Source organism: Anolis carolinensis, chromosome 3 (assembly GCF_035594765.1).
Source record: "Anolis carolinensis isolate JA03-04 chromosome 3, rAnoCar3.1.pri, whole genome shotgun sequence".
Lineage (NCBI taxonomy): Eukaryota > Metazoa > Chordata > Lepidosauria > Squamata > Dactyloidae > Anolis > Anolis carolinensis.
Genome location: NC_085843.1, coordinates 85766732 through 85792654, shown reverse-complemented (window position 1 = coordinate 85792654; position 25923 = coordinate 85766732). Strand labels below are relative to the sequence as shown.

Genomic DNA, 25923 nt, shown 5'->3' with positions numbered 1-25923 from the left:
ATGCATTCAAGCAGGCAGGAGGGGCAGGCTCATTTTATTCCAGCTGTAACCTGGCTTCCTTTCATAATAAAATGGCGAATCATGGTCAAATCTATGTGAAAGAGAATGTGGATAGGGGTGGGCAGACTTAAGCACATGCACAGAACTGGAATATGCTTTCAAAACTGGAACTAGAGTTCACCAATTATTTGTCTGTTATCTCCTCAAGCTATTTGGATTTCAATTATTGGTGTAGATTAGTTATTTTATAATAAGTGGAGAATGTTCCTATTATTAAACTCCCAGGTGGAAGCCCACACTAATACAACACTGTGTGTTCTATGTGCCTGTAAGTCACCTGCCTATTTATGCTAATCCCATGAATGTTATAGGAAGGAATGCTGAGAGGTGGTTTTGCAAGTTTCTTTTTCTGAAACATAACCTAAAGAAGTGGTTCTCAACCTGTGGGTCCCCAGATGTTTTAGCCTTTAACTCCCAGAAATGCTAACAGCTGGTAAACTGGCTGGGATTTCTGGGAGTTGTAGGCTAAAACACCTGGGGACCCACAGGTTGAGAACCACTGACCTAGAGCATCTGATATGTGTTGGCAATCTCCCATCCAAATACTAATGAGGGCGAACAATGCTCAACTTCAAAGATTAGATGGGATCTGGTGCTTTTAGGGTATTTAGACAATATTATTGACCATAATTGACCATATTTTCCAGAGTTCCCCATTTTTAACATGAGACTTTCAACATGCAGCCAAGGAGGTGGAATTTTGTGCATGAGAAATCCAGTAATATTTCCCACTGATTTATGAAAGGATATATTGCTCCACCAGATCATAAAAATATATTGTGTTAGGTAAGGAAAAGGGTCTTGCATGTCATTGGGGGGGTGTATAAGGCAGCTTTGGCAAAACAAATTCCTTAGATAATTCCTTAGGGCAGCTTTGCAGACTAAAGAAAAGAGATAGCTGCAGAGCTACTTTGGAGCCCATGTTTTGTATCAACCACATGTGGCAAATACTGACTTGCCTCATTGTGTAAAAAGGCCCTTTAAAAAGCAACCCTGGGTAGACTGACTAGTAAGGTTAAAAAATCCCACACAGTGGGATGCCGGTCCCGCAAGAGGATTTTTTTTATTTAGTTAGATAAAGGGAAGGAACAAACACTTCAGATGCTTTTATAGACCTGATGAGATGATAATGACAAAGTGGTCAGAAGTTTCTAGCAGGTTTTGTTTTTCTAGTAAGCCTTCTGATGCTGGCAATCTGATATAGAAGCGGCAATAATTAAACGGCTATTGGCTTACAGGCATGCTGATTTTATGTCTTTGGGACGCCAGGTTTGGTGGTGGGATGTAAAATATTCCAAGGAGAAGAATCCTATGAACATTCCCAATTTAGCACAGTATTTTTCAGATAAAGAAATTACAAACAAGGACTATAATGCTTTTGTCAAGATGAACTTTACACAATAAACAATTCTAGTAAAAAAAATGTTAGGACATAGTAATGCAAAAAGAAGGATAAAAGAATTTCCAGACAGAAATTCCAGATAGTCTGTAGTAACAAAAAGAGCTTTCAGCATAATAAATGTTTTTTAAAATATATGGCAAGATTCTGCTTGTAGGAGGGATACTAGAAAGTTAAAAGATGAGTAAATGCAATTATAGTAAGCAGACAACTTGTCTACTTGCCTGGGTATCACAAAAAACCAACAAGTAATAAAAATATTACAAAACATTATATTACTATACATGATTTTTCTTCAACTATGAACAAAAACTAAATATTTTAAAATGTATAAACAAAGCTAAAAGGAGGATGTATTGACTTTTCCAACTATTTAATAAATTTGCATGAAACCCTTCAAGAATGTATGGAGTATATGTAACATAAAGGAAACAATGAATGGATATCGGTGCCCACAACAATATACAGAGGAAGGATAAAGGATTTCTTTATGATCTGGCAAAAAAAAAACCTGACAAATGGAGACCATGATCTGTGCATGTTTTCCATATATACCATCTCAACTGAAATCAGAAAAATTAGTGTTATGTTAAGCATACATGTATTCAAGGATGACATTGGATTTCTTGAAAAAACACAATACACATAAGACACATATATGAAAATAGCAAGGGAGAATCAACTTCTATAAGGACAGAATTTGAGCGTCTAGACCAGAGCTAGGAACCATTTACTACATTTCCAAGAATCCCAGTGAACCTTCTGGCTAAAGGATTCTGGGAGCTATAGTACAAAAAGCTCTGCTCTAGACCTCAGCTTTCGGAGAAATATGCCATTTCTTTTTAAATGATTTCAAACCTGCTGGCAACTTTAACCCAGCTGTGTGTTGTTATGTGGTACAAAAAGCAAAGGCCATTTTGTCTTAGTAAATAGAGTGCTGCTAACCTAGTTCCATCCTGAGCGCTGCAGTTAACATCGGCTCCATATTCGAGGAGATGTCGCACAATGCTCAGCCAGCCTCTGGCACAGGCCTCATGCAGGGCACAATAACCCGCATTGTCACGATGATTTACATCACAGACTTTGTTTTCCAAACAATATAGAACCACTTCCTGGAAAAGAGAAGCAGGAGAAAACAGACCAAGTTGTTTGTTGCTGTGGAGACATGCATACCTTTACTTTTAACATGCTGGGAATACCCCTCAGATTGGGCTATTAACAAGTTATAAAGGAAAGAAAGAAGACACCATATAGCTCTCATCTAAGCACTTTGAAAAACAAAACCAGTCATTAGCTGAGAAGGAAGACGAGGATATCCCAAACAGTGCTGGCTCTCAACACATTTCAGCTTCCCAGATTCCAACAAAACATACAATTTAGATTGTGGTGTATGTAGCTCATTTTCAGACCACAATTATTTCTGCAGATTAACAGGAAAAGGAAACAAGGTGGATGCATATGTTTTAGAGTTACTATTATCATCCTGCATTTGTTCTCTGTGAAAAGGTAAGTCCCAAAAGTGTCTGCATCATCCACCTTCCTCACTCACACTTCTTGTAGACTCTTTATAAAGAACTTTTATTTCCACTTTTGTTCACCCAGACATTTTTCAGTTTCCTGTTTAAAGTTTTAAGTCTTCTTTGGAAATCTTATAGTTTAAGTGTGTGTCACTTGTCTCTTGGAATCAAGAGCCTCCCTACTTTGTAAGTGTGTCCAAACATCAGTGTCTGGAGACACTTGTGGGAGTTTCAGTAAAAAAGTAACTCTGTCCCGTGCTCTGACAAACATCACAAGATATGACGAATACAAATGATTATTTTGGCAGTTCCTCTGCCTTTGCTCCATATCCATGGTAACACCTGGAAGGGCCAAAAAAAAAAACCCACAGTACTGGGATGCCGCATTGTCCTGGGAAATGTTTGTGCACATTCGAGTGCATGGTAGAAATTCATCAGAACAAAATATGCATACCACCAAGAAGCTGTGTGAAACAACCTCCTTGCTATGGTGCCATTTGTCCAATATTTTCTAACCAACTTCAAGGAGGATTCTTTAAGCACCAAGATCATGGCTTTAGACTTTTTACACTGCTTTGGCACTACTGGAGACCTTCATACACAATCCAAATGGCAAGCAAATGTGCCATTTCTCATTTTTCATCACTGAAATCTTGGATGAACACAGGATCATTCGATCCCCCAGCTCATAGGTCTGGTACAGTTAGTAGAACCCCCTCTTATTTGCCCTGAATGGCTAAACAAATGTAGAGATAAGATGCGATTAAATAGAGAACCTCCACATAGCATCCGATGGCTATTTCCTCTCTGAGACAAAGGCAGATAAAGGAAACTTAGAAGAAAGAGTTCTGAGACACCTTAAGATTTTATTACAGTATAACGTACAAAGTGCATTTCCCGGGCCAGCCAAGTTATCCTTTCAGTTCCAAATCTGCTGGAAAGCCCACCACAATTGAGAGCCTTCGCATATCTCACCAAAGGGGTTGGTAGCTAGGATACAGCATGAAACTGCTTGCTTAGCAGGCCTTTACTAACCAGGTTAAAGTGGATGGGGACAAACGAATGAACTGGCAGTCTAAGCAAAAGAAAGGAACTCAGTCACATGCCTGCGATTAAGTATATCAGACACACTGTGAACAAGGTTTGTCTTTTCAAAAGCTAGAGTGAGAATCATGCGGCTGTTCAGATGCTCCTGGATATCAGCTCCTAGCCTCCCCCCGCCCCCCAGGTTATATTGGCTAGAGCTGATCATACCTGCAGACCAACAATATCTTTTGACACATGCTTGGCACTTAGAAAAGTGCTTTTCTGGAGTAAAGAATCACCAGGTGGCACAACTTTTAGTTAAGCCCACAAAGGTTCTGGGGAGCTGTAGACCAAATAAGTAATTATTCCAAGTTCTAGTTTTTATTTACTAAACTGTAGCAGTCTGGAGCCAGCAGACCAAAGGAGAGCAACACAAGCTACAAAGAGCCTAGCGGAAAGCCTATGGAAGTAACTTTTTTTTTGCTTTGTAAATCTTTTGTCCCCCAATTTCTAGCTCAAAACTACATTGCTACATCAGCCATTTACTCAATTTAAATTTGATCCACCAAAAGGAGTTTGAACCTATGAAGCTAGTTTGGACTGAGTCGATCCAACTGGCATAGATTGTATGCAACCCTGTTAGTGACACATGAGTGCGTAAGTGTGGCATATGTGTGCATATGTTTCTTCTTGGATGGAGCACAAGGTGCTATTTTATAGCCCTATGCACAACACCATGAACTCCCTGCCCTGCAACTGTGAAAGAGGGGCCATTGCTGCTCCTGCTTATTGGTGGGGCGTGAAGAGACTGGGAGATAACTCCACCATAGCTATAAGGAGAAGGGATAAGATAGTGTACTCCATATCTGTGAGTACATTTCCTTCCCAAGTTGAGCCGGTTGGGTGAATATCTGAATTGTCTCGCTGCTCTCCCCTGTGGTTACTGGTAATCAGCAACTGCAGCATTGGCCCTTCCTGGGGTTCAACAACTGGTGCAGAAAGATTTTAGATGGAGAACTAAAGATGATAATCTCTTGTGACCCCCCCCCCCCAAGTCATATATGGGAGGGAAGGAAAGCTACAAAACTGCACATTTTGCTCCACCTGCTTGATATGGGATTATTGCATGGTCTGCTACGCAATCTGGATGTTTCCAGATATTTAGTCTGAAAACTTCCACTATTTCTGACTATTGGCCATGCTGAGCCAAAGTGTCTGGAAAAGCCAGGACTGGGAGAGGTTTGACTATTCCCCTGGGAATACTCTCTAACAAAAGTCATTTCCTCCTAGCCCACTTTCAATTCTCTCATAGTTTGCATTTGCATTTTAAAAAGAAAAAGAAAAGCTCCAGTATTGATCAATGGGAAATATAGCAGTTGCCTATGCTTGAATGGCTGAATGTGTGCAGGTCAGAAATGACTATGGTTTCTCCTCTCTGGCACATGTTCATGCTTAGCTTCCATTCATTTGACTTGCACAGAAGCCCTTGATGGACTGCACCCATTCTGCAAACATCTTCTTACCACAGAACTGGAGAAGTTCCCAGTGGATTTTATCCAATGTCATTAACCACGAAATGTAACAATGTAGAGTTTTATAGTTAATTAATTAAATGCCTCATTAAGTCTTTAAACATGATTTATTCAATTCATAGAATTTTCAGTCCTCTCAGTAGAATTCCAGAACATGTGGCTGAAAGCACATGACTAGCAAGGCTATGAAGGTGGAGAACTCTTTGGGGGCAAGGGGAGCATTTGCACAGGACAATTTAGATCTGTGTATGAGGAAGAAAGCGAGCGAATGTGGGGTAGTGGTTTGAGTTTTGCTATGACTCTAGAGAATAGGGCTCAAATCCCCATTTGGCCATGGAAATGCGCTGATAACCTTAGGTGGGTCACACTCTCTTAGCCTCAGAGGAAGGCAAAAATAAACCCATTATGAACCAATCTTGCCAAGAAAATCCCCTAACAAGCTCACCTTCCAGTTGAAATGGCTTGAAGGCACACAATAACATTGAAAAGTAACTGGCAAAAACAGTTCTAAAACATCCTAAAACATCTAGATGATTTCATTGACTTTGATGGAGTCACGGTGGTTTAAACCCTTGTGCCAGCTGACCTGCTGACTTGAAAGTTAGAGGTTCGAATCCGCGAGAAAGAGTGAGCTCCCTTCTGTCAGCCCTAGCTTCCCATGCGGGGACATGAGAAGCCCCCCACAGGACATTTGAGCGTCCCCTGGACAACGTCTTTGAAAACAACTGATTCTCTCATATCAGAGGTGACTTGCCTCAATTTCCTTCTGGTACAATAAAAAAATGACTTTGATACCTACTGGCCAAGTACCACTCCTACAACCAGTCACAATCCTACAACATCTAGAGATGGTTACACAATTCCCTCTCCCCATGTACACAAAAAGCTGCATTTACTTTGATGCCTACTGGCCAGATCACATTCATGCTACAGCTGATCTCCCACATTTGTGGGTTTTTTTACAGATTTCTTCATTTGCAGATTTGATTAAAATGTTCCTACTAGAAATCTCCAGATCTTCCAGTGCAACTATATAGTCAACTCTCACCAGACTTGACCAAAAAGTCATGCTGGAGGACCCAGAGATTTTTAGAGAGATCACCTCACTCCGAATCTCTAAGCCATCCAATGCAGTTTCCTGGTCAATTTCTGGCAGACGTTGACCATAGAACCATGCTGGAGAACCTAGAGAGGTGAGGTGTTCTTGCAAGTTTAAAAAACTGCATTCCTTTTTATTACAATTTTTCACTTTCACAGGGGTCCTATGTGCCTAACCCAGCAAATGTGGAGGGTTGATTGTACTTTCATGCACCTATGCAGTTTATTTGAGACTGTTTGTTTTAAATATCACCTAAATCTCCACCAGCTAAACATAACCAATTCTCACAGCTTTTTGTGAAAGTGCAAATGTCGTGGCTCAGTGGCAGAGGGGAGGCAGGTTAAGCCACTTCTAAATCTCATCTTCAGCCAGAGACCAAAGATGTCCTCTTCCCTACGAAATCCAAGAATGTGTTTAAAGTGTATGTCTGCGTGAGAAAAAGGGCGAATGTGGAGAGATCTCGGCTTGATGCTTCGGTACGTGTGGCAGGCTGCCTTTGTAGATTCGCAGCCCCTGAGCCTGGACTCACAGAGCACCATTCTCTATCCAAGCCAGCAAAGAAAATTGCTGAAAGAATAATGTGCCTAAAGTCTCTTTACAACGCCAGAGACTTTCCTGTCACAGTGATTTACATCACAGGCCTTGTTTTCCAAACAATGCAGAACCACTTCCTGGAGAAAGACGGGGAAGGGTGGGGAGAAGAAACTGTTTGTTGCTATGGAGACACCTTTAACATCAGAAGCTGTCACTTAAAGAAAACAGGAGGGAGGGGCAAACTTGATCTGGAAATATTTTGCTTTAAAATTGAGGAAAGGAGAGGGGAGGGGAAAATTTTCCAGCAAAAATTTCTTTAAGCAGTTGGAAATAAGAAAGCCTAGGGTGAATAGTTTGTGGCCAAAATACCTTAGATGCCCCCCAATTCTCCTGCTTGGAAGACTATAAAGCATTCTGCAAGACAGACCCCATTCCTCTGGGGAAACCTTGAAGAAAACCTCAGATTTCCTGTCTATAATCCTACCCACACTTTCTTTCTTTCTTTCTCTCTCTCACGCACACCTCACTCACAGATCCATGGGCTTTTCAGCCATGCTTTCTGTACTGCACAGAGGCGCATGCCAAGAGGCTGGCTGCATTATTCAAGGAGCTGCAGTCCAAAAATTATTTTTCTAAGCTCCAGTTTAAATACACAGAAGTACACCCATCACATCTTGTTTGTCCCTGTGTCTGTGCAATGAAAGGAAAGAAGCATTTCTAGTGGAAACACTGCCGCGTTTTGTTTGGTCTATATTTTTAATTTGCACTTCATGAAAAAACAGGCAGATCGTACAACTGTAAAGTTCATCCTTTAAGACTCTGTGCTTTGTGATGCAGTTCTCTGTTCACAAGATGACCCTTATATTAGCACAATGTACATGCTAGAAAAAGTTGTGTATAGGAATCGATGTTAATTTGTGTCATTTACCAAAAAAATCACAGCATGAAGATGAAATTTGACAGATATATTGCTGACTGCATGCAAAAGAAACACAGGATGGAGAAGGACTGATTTGCCCCTTCCAATTCCCTAGGTACATCTAAATCACGATAGAAAGTATGCACATATTTATCACTTCGTTCAGTGCTTGTTCTTTTTCCTTTGCGCTGTGCGTTCAGTGCAGCTAGGAGGAATTTTAATTTGGTGTTTGTCGCTGTTTGCTCTAGAAAGGGCCTTCAGCATTGTCCTTATTTGTTTTCACCGAAGGTCCGTGGAATACAGTTTGAATTAATTAAGCGACGCAGCACCCTATGGAAGTCGGAGACAAGGTTCCCGCTGGCGTGTGGCAGCCAGCTGCGCACTTGAGAGCGAAAGCACAAAAGTTCAGGAGGGGAGGGGCGGCTGACACCTCCGGCTTATGTGAGGACACGGTTGCTTTGGCTACGTAAGAATTGGCACTCTAAAAATGCATTCACGTTTGTATTAAAGAGGGTGACTCAGCCCTGCTAATTCAACAGCCAAGAGAGGAGGGACGCGGGCAGAAGAGAGGCAGGCAAAGAGACTGAAAGGAAGTCTGTAGCTAACCCTCCTTCCTCCATCCCACCCACCCACTGCTCTCCTCCCTTGGCATGACATCATCTGCCAAAGCTGGCTTAGAAAGCTGTCTCCTGCCACAGCCTTCCTTGCCACCATGCCAACAGAAGCAAGGATGGGTCAAAGGAAGGATGTAGAAAGCTCTCCATGCACCTTTCTGCCTGTCACGATGTTCCATACTGCCTCACAGCAAGCATATTGTGAGGCTCAAAGGAGCCACAGGCATAAGGAGGCGAACGCTTCCCTCCCCACTCCCCATACACAGACACATACTCGCTGCTCTTTTTCTCTATTCTGGTTGCTCTTTCCTACCCATACCCCCATAAGCTCACCAGATGTCAAACAAGGGGTTCTTCCAAAATATTTTACTGCATTCATGTGGCTAATAACATTCAAAACAAATCTCCAGGTTTGCTCCCTTTCATTTCCCTTTACTGACCATGGATTTTATGTTTTGGCAGCTGATACCAGAGCATGAACATATCCATGTTTGGGCTGACTTCTCCCTCACCCCACCATTTCTAACTGTTCCCGGTGGTTCTTTGGGGACCCCTTAATGGACCTCGCATGCCAAACATACACTCTGCTGAACTCTAACCCTACCAACACAACTGCCTTTGCTGTTACTACTACAGGGAGACAAGACGAAATGCTTAAACTGGCTTAGGACAAAAAGACAACTATCCTTTTACCCATCTTTCTGTCTTCACAGCTCCTATTACACTGGCCAGGATGTTATATGCTAGTCCATACTAGAACTGTACCAGTGAATCAACAAGCTGAGTCAACCCACTGATTCAAAGGGTTTTACTTTAGGTGGAACTAATCACCAGGTTTTAAGCAACTCTTACCCAATAACTAGGAGCCCCCGGTGGCGCAATGGATTAAACCCTAGTGCCTGCAAAACTTCTGGCCAATAGGTCGGTAGTTCAAATCCGGGAAGAGCCAGGTGAGCTCCCTCTGTCAGCTCCACCTCCCCGTGCGGGGACATGACAGAAGCCTCCCAAAAGGATGGTAAAACATCAAACATCCCGGCATCCCATGGGCAACAGCCTTGCAGATGGCCAATTCTCTCACATCAGAAGCGACTTGCAGTTTCTCAAGTTGCTCTTGACAACAAAAAAAACCCCCCAATAACTGATCCACAAGGAAAACTGGAAAGAGCCAGGAAGTCTTGTTAAACTGTTAGGAAATCTTGCTTGATCTAACCTCTATAGTCTTAACATATTAGCGATTTTATACATATGAGATGCTGAATGAATGCCTTGTTGGTCTACAACAGAACTATTATGGCCATATTATGAGGCAGTTTGTGTTTCCACATATGAGTGCTCTCCCTAACCCACTTTTTGGCTGGCCTTTTACTTTTCCCCTTCTGATAAAATGTACCAATTTTACTATAAAAATAATCCAATTACATAGCTAAGGAGAAAGGAGTAAGATGCTGCCTGAAGCCCATTAAATCTAAAGCCTGGAGCACATTCTTCACTGAGGTTTGCATCTATGCTCTGCTACACAAGAAGCCATATATTGCCAATCATTTGGATCACTATCTAATATTCTGTTTAGCTTCACAGCAAAAGCTTCAGTACACTGAAACTAGCTTTGAGTCTAATCAAAAAATTATGGTGTAGTAAGTTGGTTGTCTCATGATTAAAATCTTAGAGCAAATCTGCTCACATTTTTTAATTTTCAGAATGCTTTGCTTTTGACTAAGCAGCACAAAATCTCTCTTTTTCTTACTTTTTCCCCCTTTTGTTTTCTGCCACAAGCTGAAATGAACAAAACTTTTCCATTACAACAACTTGTGTTGGGAATTTTATGAGAAAAAAATGAATCATTTTCACAAGCAGTGTCCAATGTCTAAAAAATGTATGCAGTCTCCCAAAAAAAACCAGTATCCAACAACAGACACTTCTATTTCAAAAGCCACAATTGCAAAGCGACTTTCCTAATACCATCCATCTGGGTTAGTTGTGTGGATGATTATTTAAACCTTACAAAGACAGTCCATTGCCCATTGAGATCTATTGCCCCTAGATGTTTACCAACTATAAACTGCATTCTGTATTTTGCTAACATGGGAGTAACTCTCCAAACACATTGAAAATGCAATGTTTAAAAACAAACTGAAAACAAAGCATGTTTGTACGTTTGCACTGCCCAAGCCATGCAAGTCATTAACACTCCTTCATAAATGCTTGCCTTGGCTTCATAACAGTATATGTATGCCTACCCTCCACATACCCTGGGCTACTTATTCAGGACTCCAGCCTGGCCAAATACATCATGTTCTGAATTCTTATTGGCACTGACAAGCACCTATTCAGGTTGAAGGTTATTAAATTACAGGAGTTTATATGGCTTCTCTCCTCACCCCACTCACAACATATACTAATTGCGCGCTTGATTGAAGAAACAGAACAGAGAGCCTCAAGATATTCCACCATGTGGAGAAGGGACACAAAGAGAGACTCTAAACATGTGCACAATTAAAATCATATGTGACACCAAGCATCTCCTCGTGTTCCAATTCAAAATAGAGAACTTGAAAGAAAGAAAGAAAGAAAGAAAGAAAGAAAGAAAGAAAGAAAGAAAGAGAGAAGAAAGAACAATGCTTGCCTCGTATCCCAGTCGAGCTGCCCTTTGCAGAAGAGTTTCTCCAGCATTTTTATTGACAATAAGCCTTCGGGCTTCCGGCGGCATGGGACGGCTTGGCGTAGTCTCCTGAGGGGTGCTTCCAGTCTGCAGCTGCGAGGGTTGAAGAGACAGGCAATAATGAGGGATTCAGCTACTGCTACTGCTATTACCGCTGCTGCAGGCGATCGCACAAGGCCCGCTCATGTGATTTGACTGGTGAAGAGTCAGTCCCATCTGAAAGAGCCTCTGGTCGCCTCCAGGTTCCCCTCATTAACTATGACCTGTCAAAAGCATTCCACACCTCCACCCTTAATAATTCACTGGAAACATCTTCCCCTCTTGCTTATTCAGTTCAAAGGCATCTTCTGGATTTGCTCCATTTAAAACTTTGAGGTCAAAATCCTCAAAGAACAGATGGTTAATCCAAGAGTTACACAAATATATGAAATGTATCCTGGAGTAAAGTGAACCAAGCCCTGCAGCACGGAAGAATACTTTTTTAAAGAAAACAGGAAGAGTTTGGAAAATAATGTTAACTATGCAAGAAGACATATTAAGAATTTAAACTGGCTCTCTTCACCAAAACTAATGTTAGTAGCCACCAGAGTCGAAATACAAATACCTTCTCCTCTGCGCTCTCAATATCTGTAATGTCATCCCCTGTCAGTGATGACCTCCTTCTCCTCTCCTGCAGTGCCAAATGTTTTGTTTTACACTGACGCTTCCCTGGTGGTTTCTCACAATCGCTGTGTTTCTGCAGCAGGGATGCAGCTTGGAAATCCTCTTCTTCGTCTGTGCACAGCACATCTGTCTTCCAGTTTTCTTTAATTTTCTGCTGCTTGGCAGCCAACCTTGAAGCTGGAATACAGCTTGGATGAATTTGCCTTTTGCTGTTTGTATTGGGGGATGAAAGATTCTTCATATGCGGAGATGCTGGGAATAGCGGAATACCTAGATGGGAGGAAAGGAATTGCACATTGCATGGTATGCTTAAAGACACACACACTATTGTAATTCAAGGCCTTCTTTGTTAAGAAATATACAACTTTTATATTTGCATTGCATTAATAGCATAAGAATTCTATAGTTGAACTGGAAATGTTATCCCACTAAATGGGTTCATATACCCCCCCCCCCACTTGCTCTCCCCAACGTTGAGATATTTTGGACTTTAGTTCACAACAGCATTAATTAGTATGACAAATGGTGAGGAACTAAAGCAAACTTTCATCAAAAACACTGATGTCTAAGAATAGTACACAACCAGACAAAGCACTTCAACATCTGGTCACAGAGGCAATATAGATGAGAAATTACTCACTCAAAGTATTACTTTCTGTGGGTGCAAATGAGAAAAGTGGCTTCCTTACCTTTAACCTTATTCTACAAAAACAGAAATACTCTGGGTTGTTTTGAGTTTTCTAGAAGCACTCCTCCTGACATTTTGCCCACATCTATGGCAGGAATCTTCAGAGGTTGTGAGGATGCCTGCCCTAGATGTGGGTGAAACGTCAGGAGAGAATGCTTCTGGAACATGGCCATACAGCCCGCAAAATTCACAACAACCCAGTGATTCCGGCCATGAAAGCCTTTGACAACACAGAAATACACTGCTTTTTCAGGAAAAGAAGTGCCCTTTTTGCTTCGGGAAGCCTGCTTTTGATTTTCTGGACAGCAGCAGGACACAAAATTGTAAGGATGAGGACATTAATTCCAAAAGGCAGAAATGGTATTCAAGACCTTAGTTCCCATTTCTGCCTTTTAAGTCTCCCTTTGTACACCGAAAAGTAGCATGCTTCTTGCAGCACAATAGGCGCATGGATCCAGATGGCTATTTCTTGAGGTTGTATGGCTTTCTACTAGTTTTGCCTCTTCTCTCTGGTACTTCACGAATGCCTAAATTTCAGTACCTGCTGTCTTGCAAGGATGCCATATATTTAATCCAACTGGAATCTAAATACATTGACCCTGCATGACCATTTTAGTTGCTCAAAAATACCAAAATACCTTCTCATAGTTAAGGTTCATTACACTTTTGTAATACCCTTGTGGCCATGCTTGAGGAGGGGAAATCATGACAAAAATGTGGTAAGATAACAAAGATTTTAATAATAGATTTGTTAATTTGGTTATTTTGTGGATGAAAACTATCAAAAATTAAAGCCCATTTGGATCTAAAAGGGATCAGTAGATCCAATTATCTATTGAATTGAATGAATGACTAAGGGGCATTTTAAATAAAGATTTTTTTAGAATCTGAAGAGATATCATGTCAAATTAAGATTGCTTCAATCTAAAAGATGAAGCAACAAAAAAATGGTTCGGAAACTGTGTCTAAACCAGGCATGGGGGAAAGGAAAGGGCATGAAGCTGTTAGGAATTGTGGGAGTTAAAGTCCAAAACGCCTGGAGGGCTAAAGTTTGCCTGTACCTGGTCTAGACCCATGGCATTTGGGTCTGTCTGCCTAAGAAGGAGGTCTCATTTTGCTCTCCACAAAAACTGAGAAGCTTTTTGGAGAAGATGGCCAGCCCTTTGGTTTGTCGGCTGACTCTGTTGGCTCAAACCAATGTCAAACACATTGTCTAGAACTCTGAAGCTGTAGTAGAGAGAAATACATTCTTGGCCTTTTTATTGACGTATATACTGCTGACCTCTTTGAGAAATGGATGTAAAGCAGGTCTGGCCTCAGATCTTGGGGGCCCTAGGTTAATTTAATACAGTAGAGTCTCACTTATCCAACATTCGCTTATCCAACGTTCTGGATTATCCAATGCATTTTTGTAGTCAATGTTTTCAATATGTCGTGATTTTTGGTGCTAAATTCATAAATACAGTAATTACTACATAGTATTACTGCATATTGAACTACTTTTTCTGTCAAATTTGTTGTATAACATGATGTTTTGGTGCTTAATTTGTAAAATTATAACCTAATTTGATGTTTAATTGGCTTCTCCTTCATCTCTCCTTATTATCCAACATATTCGCTTATCCAACGTTCTGCCGGCCCGATTATGTTGGATAAGTGAGACTCTACCATACTAATTGTTCTCCCTAATGCCTACTAGCCATGTGAGCCATCTAAGGCAACAGCCCTATTGCAGCCACCAGCCTGAGCTTCCTGGACTATAGAACACATCCAGGTAAGCCTTCAAGCACAGAAGCAGCTGCTAATTTCCCCCAAGGCTTACCAGTAGCAGTGTCACTGTCTATCTATTCCCAAAGTCAGGTTCCAAAAATCTTTTCCTAAAGGCTTGCTCCCATATTAGAGAGATGAATGATAGTGATGTCAGTGTTGCCCCAAAATACCTTATAATTGTTAATAAGTACTGCAGCATATTGCACAATTTTTGAGGCTGAACAGAGGCCTCAGCTATTCTCAATTTGCCTGCAGAATGTAAATGACTGGAAATATTTGTCACTTCTCCCCACAGAAAAAGAATGGAATACAAGCCATCTCCTTTTGCCGCAAGTCAGCTCCAAAAAATGCACACACACAGCGAGCCCAAGTTCATAAGCAGCCTATTCTCGTAAGCTCTGAAGATTTGGAATTTTTCATACATTGCCTAATCTACTCAAATTTAGTAGCCCATTATACATACATATTAAAAGTTAAAGCCATTCCCAAACAATATGAATACTATATGTACACACAAACACACATACATCTAGCATGTGGCTTTAAAATATAATTAACACCACACAAAAAAAGTTGGCAAAGCAAGCACAAGTGAATTTTAATAGTGGCACTTAAAGAGTTTCCATAACAATAAAATTTTTATACTATATATAATACTTTTACCCGAAAGAAAACTACTAGCAACCTCTTAGCACGGGTGGCAGCATGCGTCTCTAAGTAATGCTAGAATGTCCCTAGTAATCTCTGCATACCTTGTTCATTGTCACTGGTTTTGAGGGACTCTTCAGACCAACTTCTATTGCTTTTGACCTCTGACCTTTTCTTGGTGTGCCTTTCTTCTGTGCAGTCTTTGACCTTTGCAGTGGCCTCGGGCTGAACAGCCTCAGCTAAATCTTTCCTGCTTTGCCGGCCCAACTTGCCGGGTGGGGATCTCTCTGGTGACACCTGCTGCTCCCATAGTTCCCTAAGATGCTGCAGGTGACGCTGCTTTTTGGGATGGAGCCCTGTTAATTCAATGCACACCTTCAGGTTGGTCACCTCATTACAATTGGGCTCTTCTAAGTGGTTAGAGGAATTGTTTGTCATTTCCCTCTCAGGCCAGTCATCTAATGGAAAAATAACTAAAAATTAATCAAAAGGCCCTCATCTCGAAACAAAAGCTATAGTTCACTTGTGGGGGCATATTTTGTTTTCTGCTTCACCACCACACTATGCATTTTTTAATAAAAAAGCAATTAGCTCAGTTAGGGGGTTGCATGCACTAGAGCCATTTGCATTGTCCAACTATTACATTGTCCAATGACTAGTCTTTTACTGTTAAGGTAAACCCAAACATCATTCAGGTGAGTACTTAGGATTTGCACAATCAAGGTCATAAACAGACTTAGGTTAATTTAAAGAGTGGGTTCATTTCACAAGCCATGCCTGAAGGGTTGCCAACTGGGTCTGGTTACCTTTGGATATCTTCTGGTTTTTTGCTTTTGGTGCAAATTCGTCTTCCAGCTCCTCTACCAAGTTTTCTTTCAAGCTTCCGTCATTCTGTATTTGCTCACCAGAATGTTTTCGTTTTCTGTCCAGATGTGGGCAAGGTGCCTGGCTGACATCTTCCGTAAGCTGGTCACTTGCCTTTTCATGTACAGCAAGTCCCTCCGAACAAATATCTGCTGGAGAAAATTTATCCTCTTGAGCTTCAAACCTGTGCTCTTGGGCACTCTCTGGATTACTGAAGTCGCCTGTAAAAGGACAACAACAAAAAATCCCACATTGGTTGTGAAAAAATAAACTGATTGATCTCTAACAGAAAAAATAATTTTATGCCAAACTTTTATTTCTGACACATACCAAATATATATCTAAGGTACAGTTTCTTAAAAGGAAAGCTATTTAAAAAGATGCAAACAAGAGCCAATAGGAAAACCAAGTTGTTCAAAATATTGTAACATTTTCCGAGGAAGTAGTTGTTATGTGCTTTCAAGTAATTTCTGACTTATGACAACCAAAGATGAATGTATCACAGCGTTTTCTCCACAAGATTTGTTCAGAGTGCATTTACCTTTGCTTCTTCTGAGGCTGTGAAAATGTGACTTGCCCAAGGTCAACAGAGTTTTGAACCCTAGTTTCTGAAGTCACAGGCCGATGCTCAAACCACTACACTACACTTGCTAGGAGAAATCATTCTAGATCATTTCCTCAATGTTGCAAAATAACAAATAGCTCTAAAAATACCTCAGATTTGGTCCACTTCTGATACAAATACAATTCAAGTGGATGACTGCCACTTGACTACTTTTTTCAGAATGAATAGTTTTCTGCGATTTTTTTAAAGGTCTTCCATTCACCCGCCCCCAGAAAATGAGCATTCAAACTATTTTGAAAGTGTTGTCCATATCCATGCACAGATATGGGGAAATAATCTGGACATGCTAGTTAAGGGATTCTCAAAATTGTAGCACAAAGAAATCATTTTTGTAATCTCTGCACACATGTAGAGGCATTATTAGCATAGTTAGAACATTATACTCAAACTCCTCTTTCACAATTATATAGGTTTCCTATTTTACATAATTACAACACCCATGTGTAGGCTTTGAAATCCTGAACATTTTATATCTTAAAGCTTATTCTTAACCTTAAACCTAACCAAGAACATATCCCATATAGGTATTGTTGTTGGTTAATTCTTGTTGGTTAATAGATGCATCCCTCAACAGTTCCCAAGGAAAAGCTCCAGCTTAACAATGAATAAGAAGAAACCTCATCTTAAACCTGAAATGTTATGCACTCCTTTGCTTAAGGGGAAAATGTCTTTTTTGCTTAGACTTCTGACTCCTTCCTATATGCTTTCTTTTCTCGAGTTCTTCTTTTCCTGTGTTGTTTGAAGACTGCAGCTGAACTTTCTCCCTTTTCATATCTGCCTCCTGTCTTCCTTCTTTGTCCCATCTCCCCCACACATTCCTCTTCTAATTTATCCTATCCATCTTATCACCTCCTAACTTCCTACTCTTCCATTTGCTCACATGGCTTATCTTCAACATACTTCTTAAAATGTTTGGCTGATACCTGCTAGTTCCAAAGGCAGGCTTAGAATAGTTTTTAAACTCAGCAAAGAAGTTTTTAAAAAAGGAAACATAAACTGAGTCTACTTCTGCAAGCAACTGAATTAATGGTGAAATTTATTGTATAAAAAACAAGGAATCTGCATCATCTTTAATGTTAATGTGGTTAGTCTGACTGCTATGTAGATTATGACTTAAATCGAAAAGCTAGCCCCATTTGAGTAGACCAACTAATCTACTAGGTGTTGAGTTACCATTCAGTAATGGATTTAATAGATCAACTTTAGCTAGGACTAGCAAATGGATTTAAGCCAATGTTTATCAGACTGCCCTGACCATTTCTCTTTTTTTTCCTCACATCACAATAATGTCAGTTGTGCTGCAACAGCATACGTACAGTTCTGGGCTTGACATGTGTTTGGATTATGGGGTAAACAGAAAAAAATTAAGGCATAACAATTATGTTTGGATGAGTTCATTATGACCTATCATCCAAACCAATGTTGTAAATGCCATCTTTGCTTTAGTTCTAGGTTTAGTTTTTGTTTTGTTTTTTCGAGTCAGGAGCGACGTGAGAAACTGCAAGTCACTTCTGGTGTGAAAGAATTGGCCGTCTGTAAGGACATTGCCTAGGGGATGACGGATGTTTTACCATCCTGTGGGAGGCTTCTCTCATGTCCCACATGAGAAGCTGGAGCTGACAGATGGGAGCTCACCCCACTCCCCGGATTCGAACCTCCAACCTTTTGGTCAGCAGTCCTGCTGGCACAAGGGTTTAACCCATTGCACCACCAGGGGCTTCTAAGTTCTAGGTGATTTTTAAGTGCAAGACATTTTCATAAGAGAGTATGGAAATACAGAATAGCACTTTGAGTGAAAAAATTGACTTAAGTAAATAAACACTAAGGTGTGCATAACAGTTACTGGATCAAATCTGCAAGACCCAGTGCCCCAAATCTGGAAAAAAGATAAATACTACTCTTATATTCATCTGAAATAAAGGTCTATTATGGTGCTTCATTTATATTCATTTATATTTATATGCCCCACACAAGCTGCTGGAAGAAAGCATTCGCTCTCACTTTGTGTTAAGACTCTGTAATGAATACTAATAAGATTCCTGAAAGTAGTTAATGTTGAGACATTGGACCAGAAAAAAATTTGCATTCTAAATAATAAGTAAAAAAATTGGAGAGGAGTGTTAAATTAGGCCTATTAATAAACAGCTACATGCAAAGTTTTGACCTACTGGACTCACACTAATAGACCGACTATTTAAGTAAAACACGAAAGTACTCATCCATCATGTAAGACTCCCAAGTAACCCGCATTTGTTCCAGTGAGGCCTTGAATAAAAGTTCAAGTAAACTTCAAACGGATTAAACTCAAAGTTGCTAACCTGTTTTTGACCTAAACTTTTTTTGAAAAGAGAAGAAAAAACTGCTGAATAAATTTCTGCCATCTCCTCCTCCTGTTAACTGTGTCTACACAACAGTGGGTTGATTCATATCTGTAATCCAGATCCAAATCCAAAACTAAGACAATTCATACACACAGCTACTAAATTCCACCCCAACACAACAGGTTTTAGTACCATGCCTTTGCATAATCAAAATAAAACACAGAAGTAAAAAAAAGCCATGAGAAAGAGATGGGGATTAAGCATAGGAAATCATTCAGTCTGAATCGGGACTAGGAGAAATACTTCCTCGATGTTCAAAAGAACCAAACAAATACAAGCATGCAAAACCACACAGGACCAAACATAAGCCAGTCACACATCGCATAAGATGGATTGCTGCACTGTGATTCCACTAACTAGCAATATCTGTGACATTTTATATTATTCTACCTCAAATGCTGCAGGGGGAGGCGGGCGTGACACCACCACTAAGTTCCCTCATCAGTTTCCCACAGACTTTGGAGAAGTTACTTTTTTAAAACTACATACTGGTTGGAGATTCTAGGAGCTGTAGCCAAAAAGAATAATGTTGCCAAACTGTGTTTTTAACTTCCAGAACCATCCAGAAAAGAATGCCAGCAGGAAACAGGAACATCCCACTCACACATACACACACCCAACACATACACAAGTGTTCAGAATTTCCTAAATATCTACACAGAAAGGAAACCCTGACTTTACAAAATTGTGCAATCGAGCAACAATCAATCTGCTGTAGCTGCAAGTTTTGTGCAAGCTTTTTATTTAATTACAGCCATGCTGAATAAGATGCTTTCTGGCCTTTCTTGAATTAGCACCACAAAGTCGAACACCATTTATTCTTGCCCCGATCTTCCTGCTTCAACCACACCATGATAACGCAAAATTTAAACACAACCTTGCATTCCACTGCAAAAACGAAAATAGTCCTTCAAGTACTGTTCGCTGTCCACAGTTGGAGATATGGATGAGTTTTAACTTTGCCTAATTATACATAAACAGGAAATGGGAATCTTCGTGTTTATGCTGCAGCTCTCTATCTTGTCCAAATGTAATAACAAAGTCACATTCTAATCTCTTCTTCAGTATGTTTTTCAGTTCTTACCTTGACACCCTCTTTAGGAAATGTTTTCACACGATCTGAAGCCTACTATCCAAAAAAGCTGAACAAAAGAGGCACAAATCACTCTGCTACTCACAACTAAGACCATGAACAGTGAACCTAGGTTTCAAACCTACACAAATTTACTCATATCAACAGGAACTATGTCTAAATGAGACTTGTATCTGAATAAAATTGCAAAAATGTCTACTTTATTTTCACAGTGCTTGGATTCAGATTCACTAATGCGACTAAAGTCAATGGGACAAGTTAGTCATGACTTAAGTTCTACTTACTTCCATAGTGATACACAAGGCATAACTAGGGGGTTGGTGCTCATCTCCATTTCTAAGCCGAAGAGCCAGCATTGTCCATAGACACCTCCAAGGTCATGTGGCTGGCATGACTGCATGGAGCGCCCTTACCTTTCCGCCAGAGCACTACCTATTGATCTAATCATATTTGCATGTTTTCAAACTGCTAGGTTGGCAGAAGCTGGGGCTAACAGCGGGAGCTCACTCCGCTTCCTGGAAGAATTCCAGGAGCACCATTGAGACTAACTGGGAAGAAGACATTCCTAGCCAAAGATATATCCATATTAGTCTGTTTTAAAGTCATAAAATAATTAATTTGTACCAAAGAGACAGCCATACTAAAGCAGACCTAACATTAATATCTTTTTGAATATTTTGACAACAAAGCATCTGTACTATAACTACCATTACTGAATAGGATTAAAGGTGTTTGCCTTCTATACTTCATTTTGCATTTTCAGTTGGAGGCAAACAAGCTGTGTAGTACACAGTGCTCTTCAACTAAAATATTATTGCAATGTCTTAAAAAAAACTCAGCTTCCCCCTTTATCTACAAGTTTCATTTTTAAATGAAGCAAAAACCAAAGGAATTATTCCTGCCCTTGGAAAGTTTTTCTCCTCTTCCTCTTCCCAATCCTAAACTGCTTGGGTTCACTGAAGTATAAAAATAATAAAATGAATTTACTCTCATGTATTTTGCTGGCATTACATGGAATAGCACTGCACTACCTGTGTCACTTCGCTGGAACCATGCCACCGCTTAAGCACCTTGCTTGATGGCATAGAAATAATTGATTATTAAGGATGAAACCACAAAGACTTTGGTGAACCCTTGGTGGCTAAACCAATTAACAATCACTGCCTGTGTACAGCTCATTTCACCTTTGCATCAAATGAAGGAGTCAGACGTGGTATAAATAAGCTTGAAATTACCAGTAGGCCTTACAGCCCCTCCCTTATGGCATTAGCTATGCTTGAGATTGCACTTGAGGAGGCCGCCAGCTGCATCTGCACTATGTCTTGTGTGCATGAATGATGCTCTGCCCAAGTGCAACCGTTCCATCTGTACTCGTGAGACCAGGAACAAAACTTATTTTCACACTCCTCTAAATTCACATTTGTCCTAACTATTCTTAGTGAGGGAGCCTCAGCTCAGCGCTGAGCTGCTGAACTTGACTGAAAGGTCCCAGGTTCAAACCTGGAAAGCGGAGTGAGCACCCGCTGTTAGCTCCAGCTTCTGCCAACCTAGCAGTTCGAAAACATGCCAATATAAGTAGATCAATAGGTACTGCTCCGGCGGGAAGGTAACAGCGCTCCATGCAGTCATGCCAGTCACATGACCTTGGAGGTGTCTACAGACAACGCCAGCTCTTCGGCTTAGAAATGGAGATGAGCACCAACCCCCAGAGTCAGACATGACTGGACTTAACGTCAGGGGAAACCTTTACTTTACCTATTCTTAGTGTGAAGGAGAGAAGTCTCAGACGTGAGTCTTTTTTCTATATTCCTCTACTCATCTTCTTAGTTTTCTTTCATATAGGCAGCTTCATCATCCATAGCAAAAGAGATCTCATGATAAGCTGTTCGTGAAAATAAGTTCACCAGGGATACAAGGTGGATTTGACCTGCTTCAGCAAACCCCCTACTGAAAACATGGGGTCGCAGTGACATTTAACAATCACTTGAATCTCACAGGTAGTACCTACACAATCATGCATGTGGAAGAATGCATGGTGAGTTTCAATGTACAAAAAAGCAACATCTGAAGTCAACCCACTTCACTGCACTGAGGAGTAAAGTATCATTTAGCAATAAGTCTCCTGCTTCTGCGTTCCTTGACCAGCCCTTCCTCAATTCATGACCCAAAGTCAATTCCTTTTCCCTACATGAGATGAGGATGAAAACTCTTTTACTTAGCACATCTGTCTTTGCTTTGTCTTGTTGATTTTGGGGAAAGGGCCTCAGTAACATTCCATCTGATGTCAGACTGATAAGACAGACAGAACTGCTCCATTTCCCAAAATGACTATTTGATGGGGGGGAAAACGAAGTATAAAGTCTTGTATTACAGAAAAATTGCACACACACATCAATCTCAATCACCATGGAGGTCTGGATGCTACAGGGACTGACCATAACAAACACAGAATGCTTTCAGGGACACTAAGAAACTTACAACACCAAGCTCCCACCCTGTCTTATTTCACCTACTATTAGCAAACTCCCTCTCCAAAAGCACATTCACCAACCACACATACGAAATTGGTATCATTTGACTTGAGAACACATTAGTGTTTGCAGATGTAGCAAAATAACTGTGGAGGGAAAAATGTCCGTCCGTCCCCAAAAAAAGAGCCCCGTGAGGATTGTCCATGTGGCCAAAAAACTGAGTATCTGTGGTAGGGGAAGGGGCCATAGGGAAAGGAGCAAAAGAACAGAGCTACGGAGACTGGAATAAAATATGTGGGAAAGTGCTACAGCTGGGACCTTGAACACAGCAATAGCTTGTGTATCATCATTAGCCAACTGTATGGTTCTCAAGATGGCTCATAAGAAGTGACAGTGACACTGAAGAACAGAACTATTACCACCATGGCAAAAGAATATTTGTTCGCATCAAACATTTATTTTCTTTGGGATGGTATCTGTCAGGCTTTCAAAGTTCAAAATGCCCTAAAGCAAACCCCTCTATTTTGACACCCTTTGCTCCCTGCGACCACAAAACTTTAGTGCACAAATATGGAGCCTGTTTTCCCTCTCCATCTATTTCCCACAATTCCACAGAGCACCAAATAGAAACAACAGCCCTGATTCACGCTGGGATCACTCCTAATACTTTAGCTATAAAAGATGGAAAGCTCGCCATATAACACCACGTCTGTATAGAAAGAAAGGCTTTATGTTGTATCATCTCAGTAACATTGGGCACAAATAGGCTGGAATTCAAATTCTTCAGTTTACAGAAAAACTCAATGAAGCTTTTGCTGGAATTATCAAAATCTCATTCGAACTATCATCATACTAATGGTTGGGAGCACAGAGCCATAATACAAGAATAACAAAGTTAATCCCTAACCAAATTGAAATCAGGGATGGACACTGTGGTCCCACCTACACTACTATATAATGGAGTTTCATAATGCAGTTTAACTGCATAGAACTACATTATGAGTCTATACTGTCATATAATGCAGCTCAATGCAGTTAAATTGCATTAATCTACATTATATGGCAGTATAGATGGGGCCAGAGTCACTATCCTGCTGCAGCTTCCAGCATTTCTTCCCATACAGTTGGATGGGAGATTCAATCCAACAAAAGCTAGAGATCCACACAATTCCCATCCTGGTTTGTGGTACATTTCAGTCACACCAGAATTACTCAGTGTGGGTAGAAACCCAGCATGCTGTAATATTTGCAGGAATTGTCTGACATCAGATTACCAAATGAAGAGGAGAACATAAGGAGAGGTCTGCTGGCTTAGACTATCGAGTCCAAGGTTCTGACTTCAGCACAGCCAATCTGATGCCTATGTGGCAGGAGTGTTATAGGATGCTCCTGCTTGGGTTCCTCCAACCATATGCCACTGTGCAGCACACTTCCTATGATCCTATAAAGCCAGTGTGACTGGTTGCTGCTGACAAGCTTATCCTTTATGAAAGAAAGAGCTGCTTGCCACACATTATTGTACTTCATGCTAAAGATCGCTAAAATACAGCAACTTTCTGCAAAAACAAAGTCTACACTCTTAACAGTTATACACATCAAAGAATTAAGTAGAATACTTTACGTTTATATTACTCAATTTGATCATCCATCACCTATCTTAGTTTTTGCCTGTCTATGACAGTAGTTTGTAATTTTCTCAGGGACAACACACTAAGGGAACACACAACTTTTGTCTGCAAAAAACAATGAGCTACAGATAGCAAACAACATTACATAAAATTGTTTTTTTGCCTACTGACAAGGAAAAAAACATCCATGTTACGCAGCAGGCTTTCAGATTTGTATGCTTTAAAAATCTGTTATGGCACTGCCATGCTTTGCTCCAAACTGATGAAGGAGGCATGCAACACTTCAAAATGCATTTTAAAAATGGCTTACATCTGTCATTGTCATTTTGCCCAGCAATGGCATCTTCCAAAGTGACAGACTTAGGTTTCTTTTCATTGTTTCCTTTGAAGTTTTCCCAGTCTGCTTGGCTGAATCTGCAGACCTCCGGGTCTTTGGTTGCTACGTGGCCTTCTCTCTCTTTCATCTCCAACTCTGAGAAGCGCATCATGGCCCGCTAGAAAGAAAATTGATATGAACAAACAGATCTCACAGTAAGACCGACTTCATTTTACCTTACCTTCTATGAAAGTAATTCCAAAAGGAAAGGTTCTGTTCAAAACCAAGGACCCAAATCCAATTACTAGCCCCAACTAGAGCAAATTCACTGAAGCAATGGGATTTAAATTAAGGATCGGCTTCCCATCTAGCAAATAATTTAAGGGGTCAACTCTAGTTGGACTAACAATTGGACTTAAGCGACAGTTTGATATCTATAAAATCATATAAAGTATTTTAAAATATCAGTGTTGAATATACAAGGTACACTGTATCTATACACAAATGTACATATATACATACACACACACAGTTCTTCCATATATAAATGTAAATAGCACATTATATATTTAAAATCATTGTATTTTGAGGGTAAAACAAACAAAAAAACAAAAACTACACAATGAATAAAGACGACCATGGCCCACAACTTCCCTCTGTGTATTTTGAAATGAAAATTTAACTCAAATGTTTATGCAAGATTCTAGTAATAAAAATTTGAAGAACTGACCTCACAGTAAGCAGCAGGTAGACATAAAATACTGTCCTCTTGTAATCCTTCCATCTATGTAATTAAAATGGGCACTCAATGGATCATTTAGATAATTTCATCCATTTTTATAAGCATCAACTAAGTCTTTTCTTAACAATGCAAAACAATTTGGCTTAACTCGCCTTTTCATAAAATGCTAAAGTAGCCTACAATACTTGCCATCATTCAACATCAAATTCACTTTAACTTCCACTCCTCTATGCTAGCTTTTCTTTTCGGTTTGCTGCAAAAGTTGCACTAAGCTTGCTAAAATTATAGCTGCTATTTCTCTTTATCAAATGCCATGTATGATATATTACGTTTTATCATTTTGGGCAAATGCAAGCGAACTATTACAAATTATCTTTCCCTCTTGTAAATAAACAGGTCATGCATTCTTCATCTCCCCCTTAATTATTACATGTTATGCTTATGAAATTAAATCATTTAAATACTAGTTAACTACATATAATTCATAAATGCTCAACTATCTCTGGCTTCATAATACAACTAAAATAATATGTAACTACTATTGCTAGTTGTGTCAAAGTAGTCTTACACTTCTACAGGTTGAGTAACCCTTATCCAGAAATTTGAAATACCCTGAAATCCAAAACTGCCCACATCAGTATCTGAGATAATGACACCTTTGGATTCTAATGGTTC

General features: G+C 40.2%; 1 protein-coding gene across 8 annotated transcripts in view; it reads right to left on the bottom strand.

The window, feature by feature from the left end:
- bcor (BCL6 corepressor) overlaps positions 1-25923 on the bottom strand; it is a 101438-nt gene that overhangs the window by 11892 nt on the left and 63623 nt on the right. For 5 of the 8 annotated variants that reach the window (XM_008107390.3, XM_008107386.3, XM_008107392.3 and 2 more), the window contains exons 5-11: positions 25237-25290; positions 24501-24684; positions 15935-16213; positions 15233-15586; positions 11964-12292; positions 11324-11452; positions 2405-2571 (exon numbers count right to left, since the gene is read on the bottom strand). In XM_008107390.3, coding sequence (XP_008105597.1) covers positions 2405-2571; positions 11324-11452; positions 11964-12292; positions 15233-15586; positions 15935-16213; positions 24501-24684; positions 25237-25290 — 1496 coding nt within the window. The remainder of the gene's footprint in view (positions 1-2404; positions 2572-11323; positions 11453-11963; positions 12293-15232; positions 15587-15934; positions 16214-24500; positions 24685-25236; positions 25291-25923) is intronic. The other 3 variants (XM_008107394.3, XM_008107395.3, XM_008107393.3) reach the window with 3 other exon arrangements.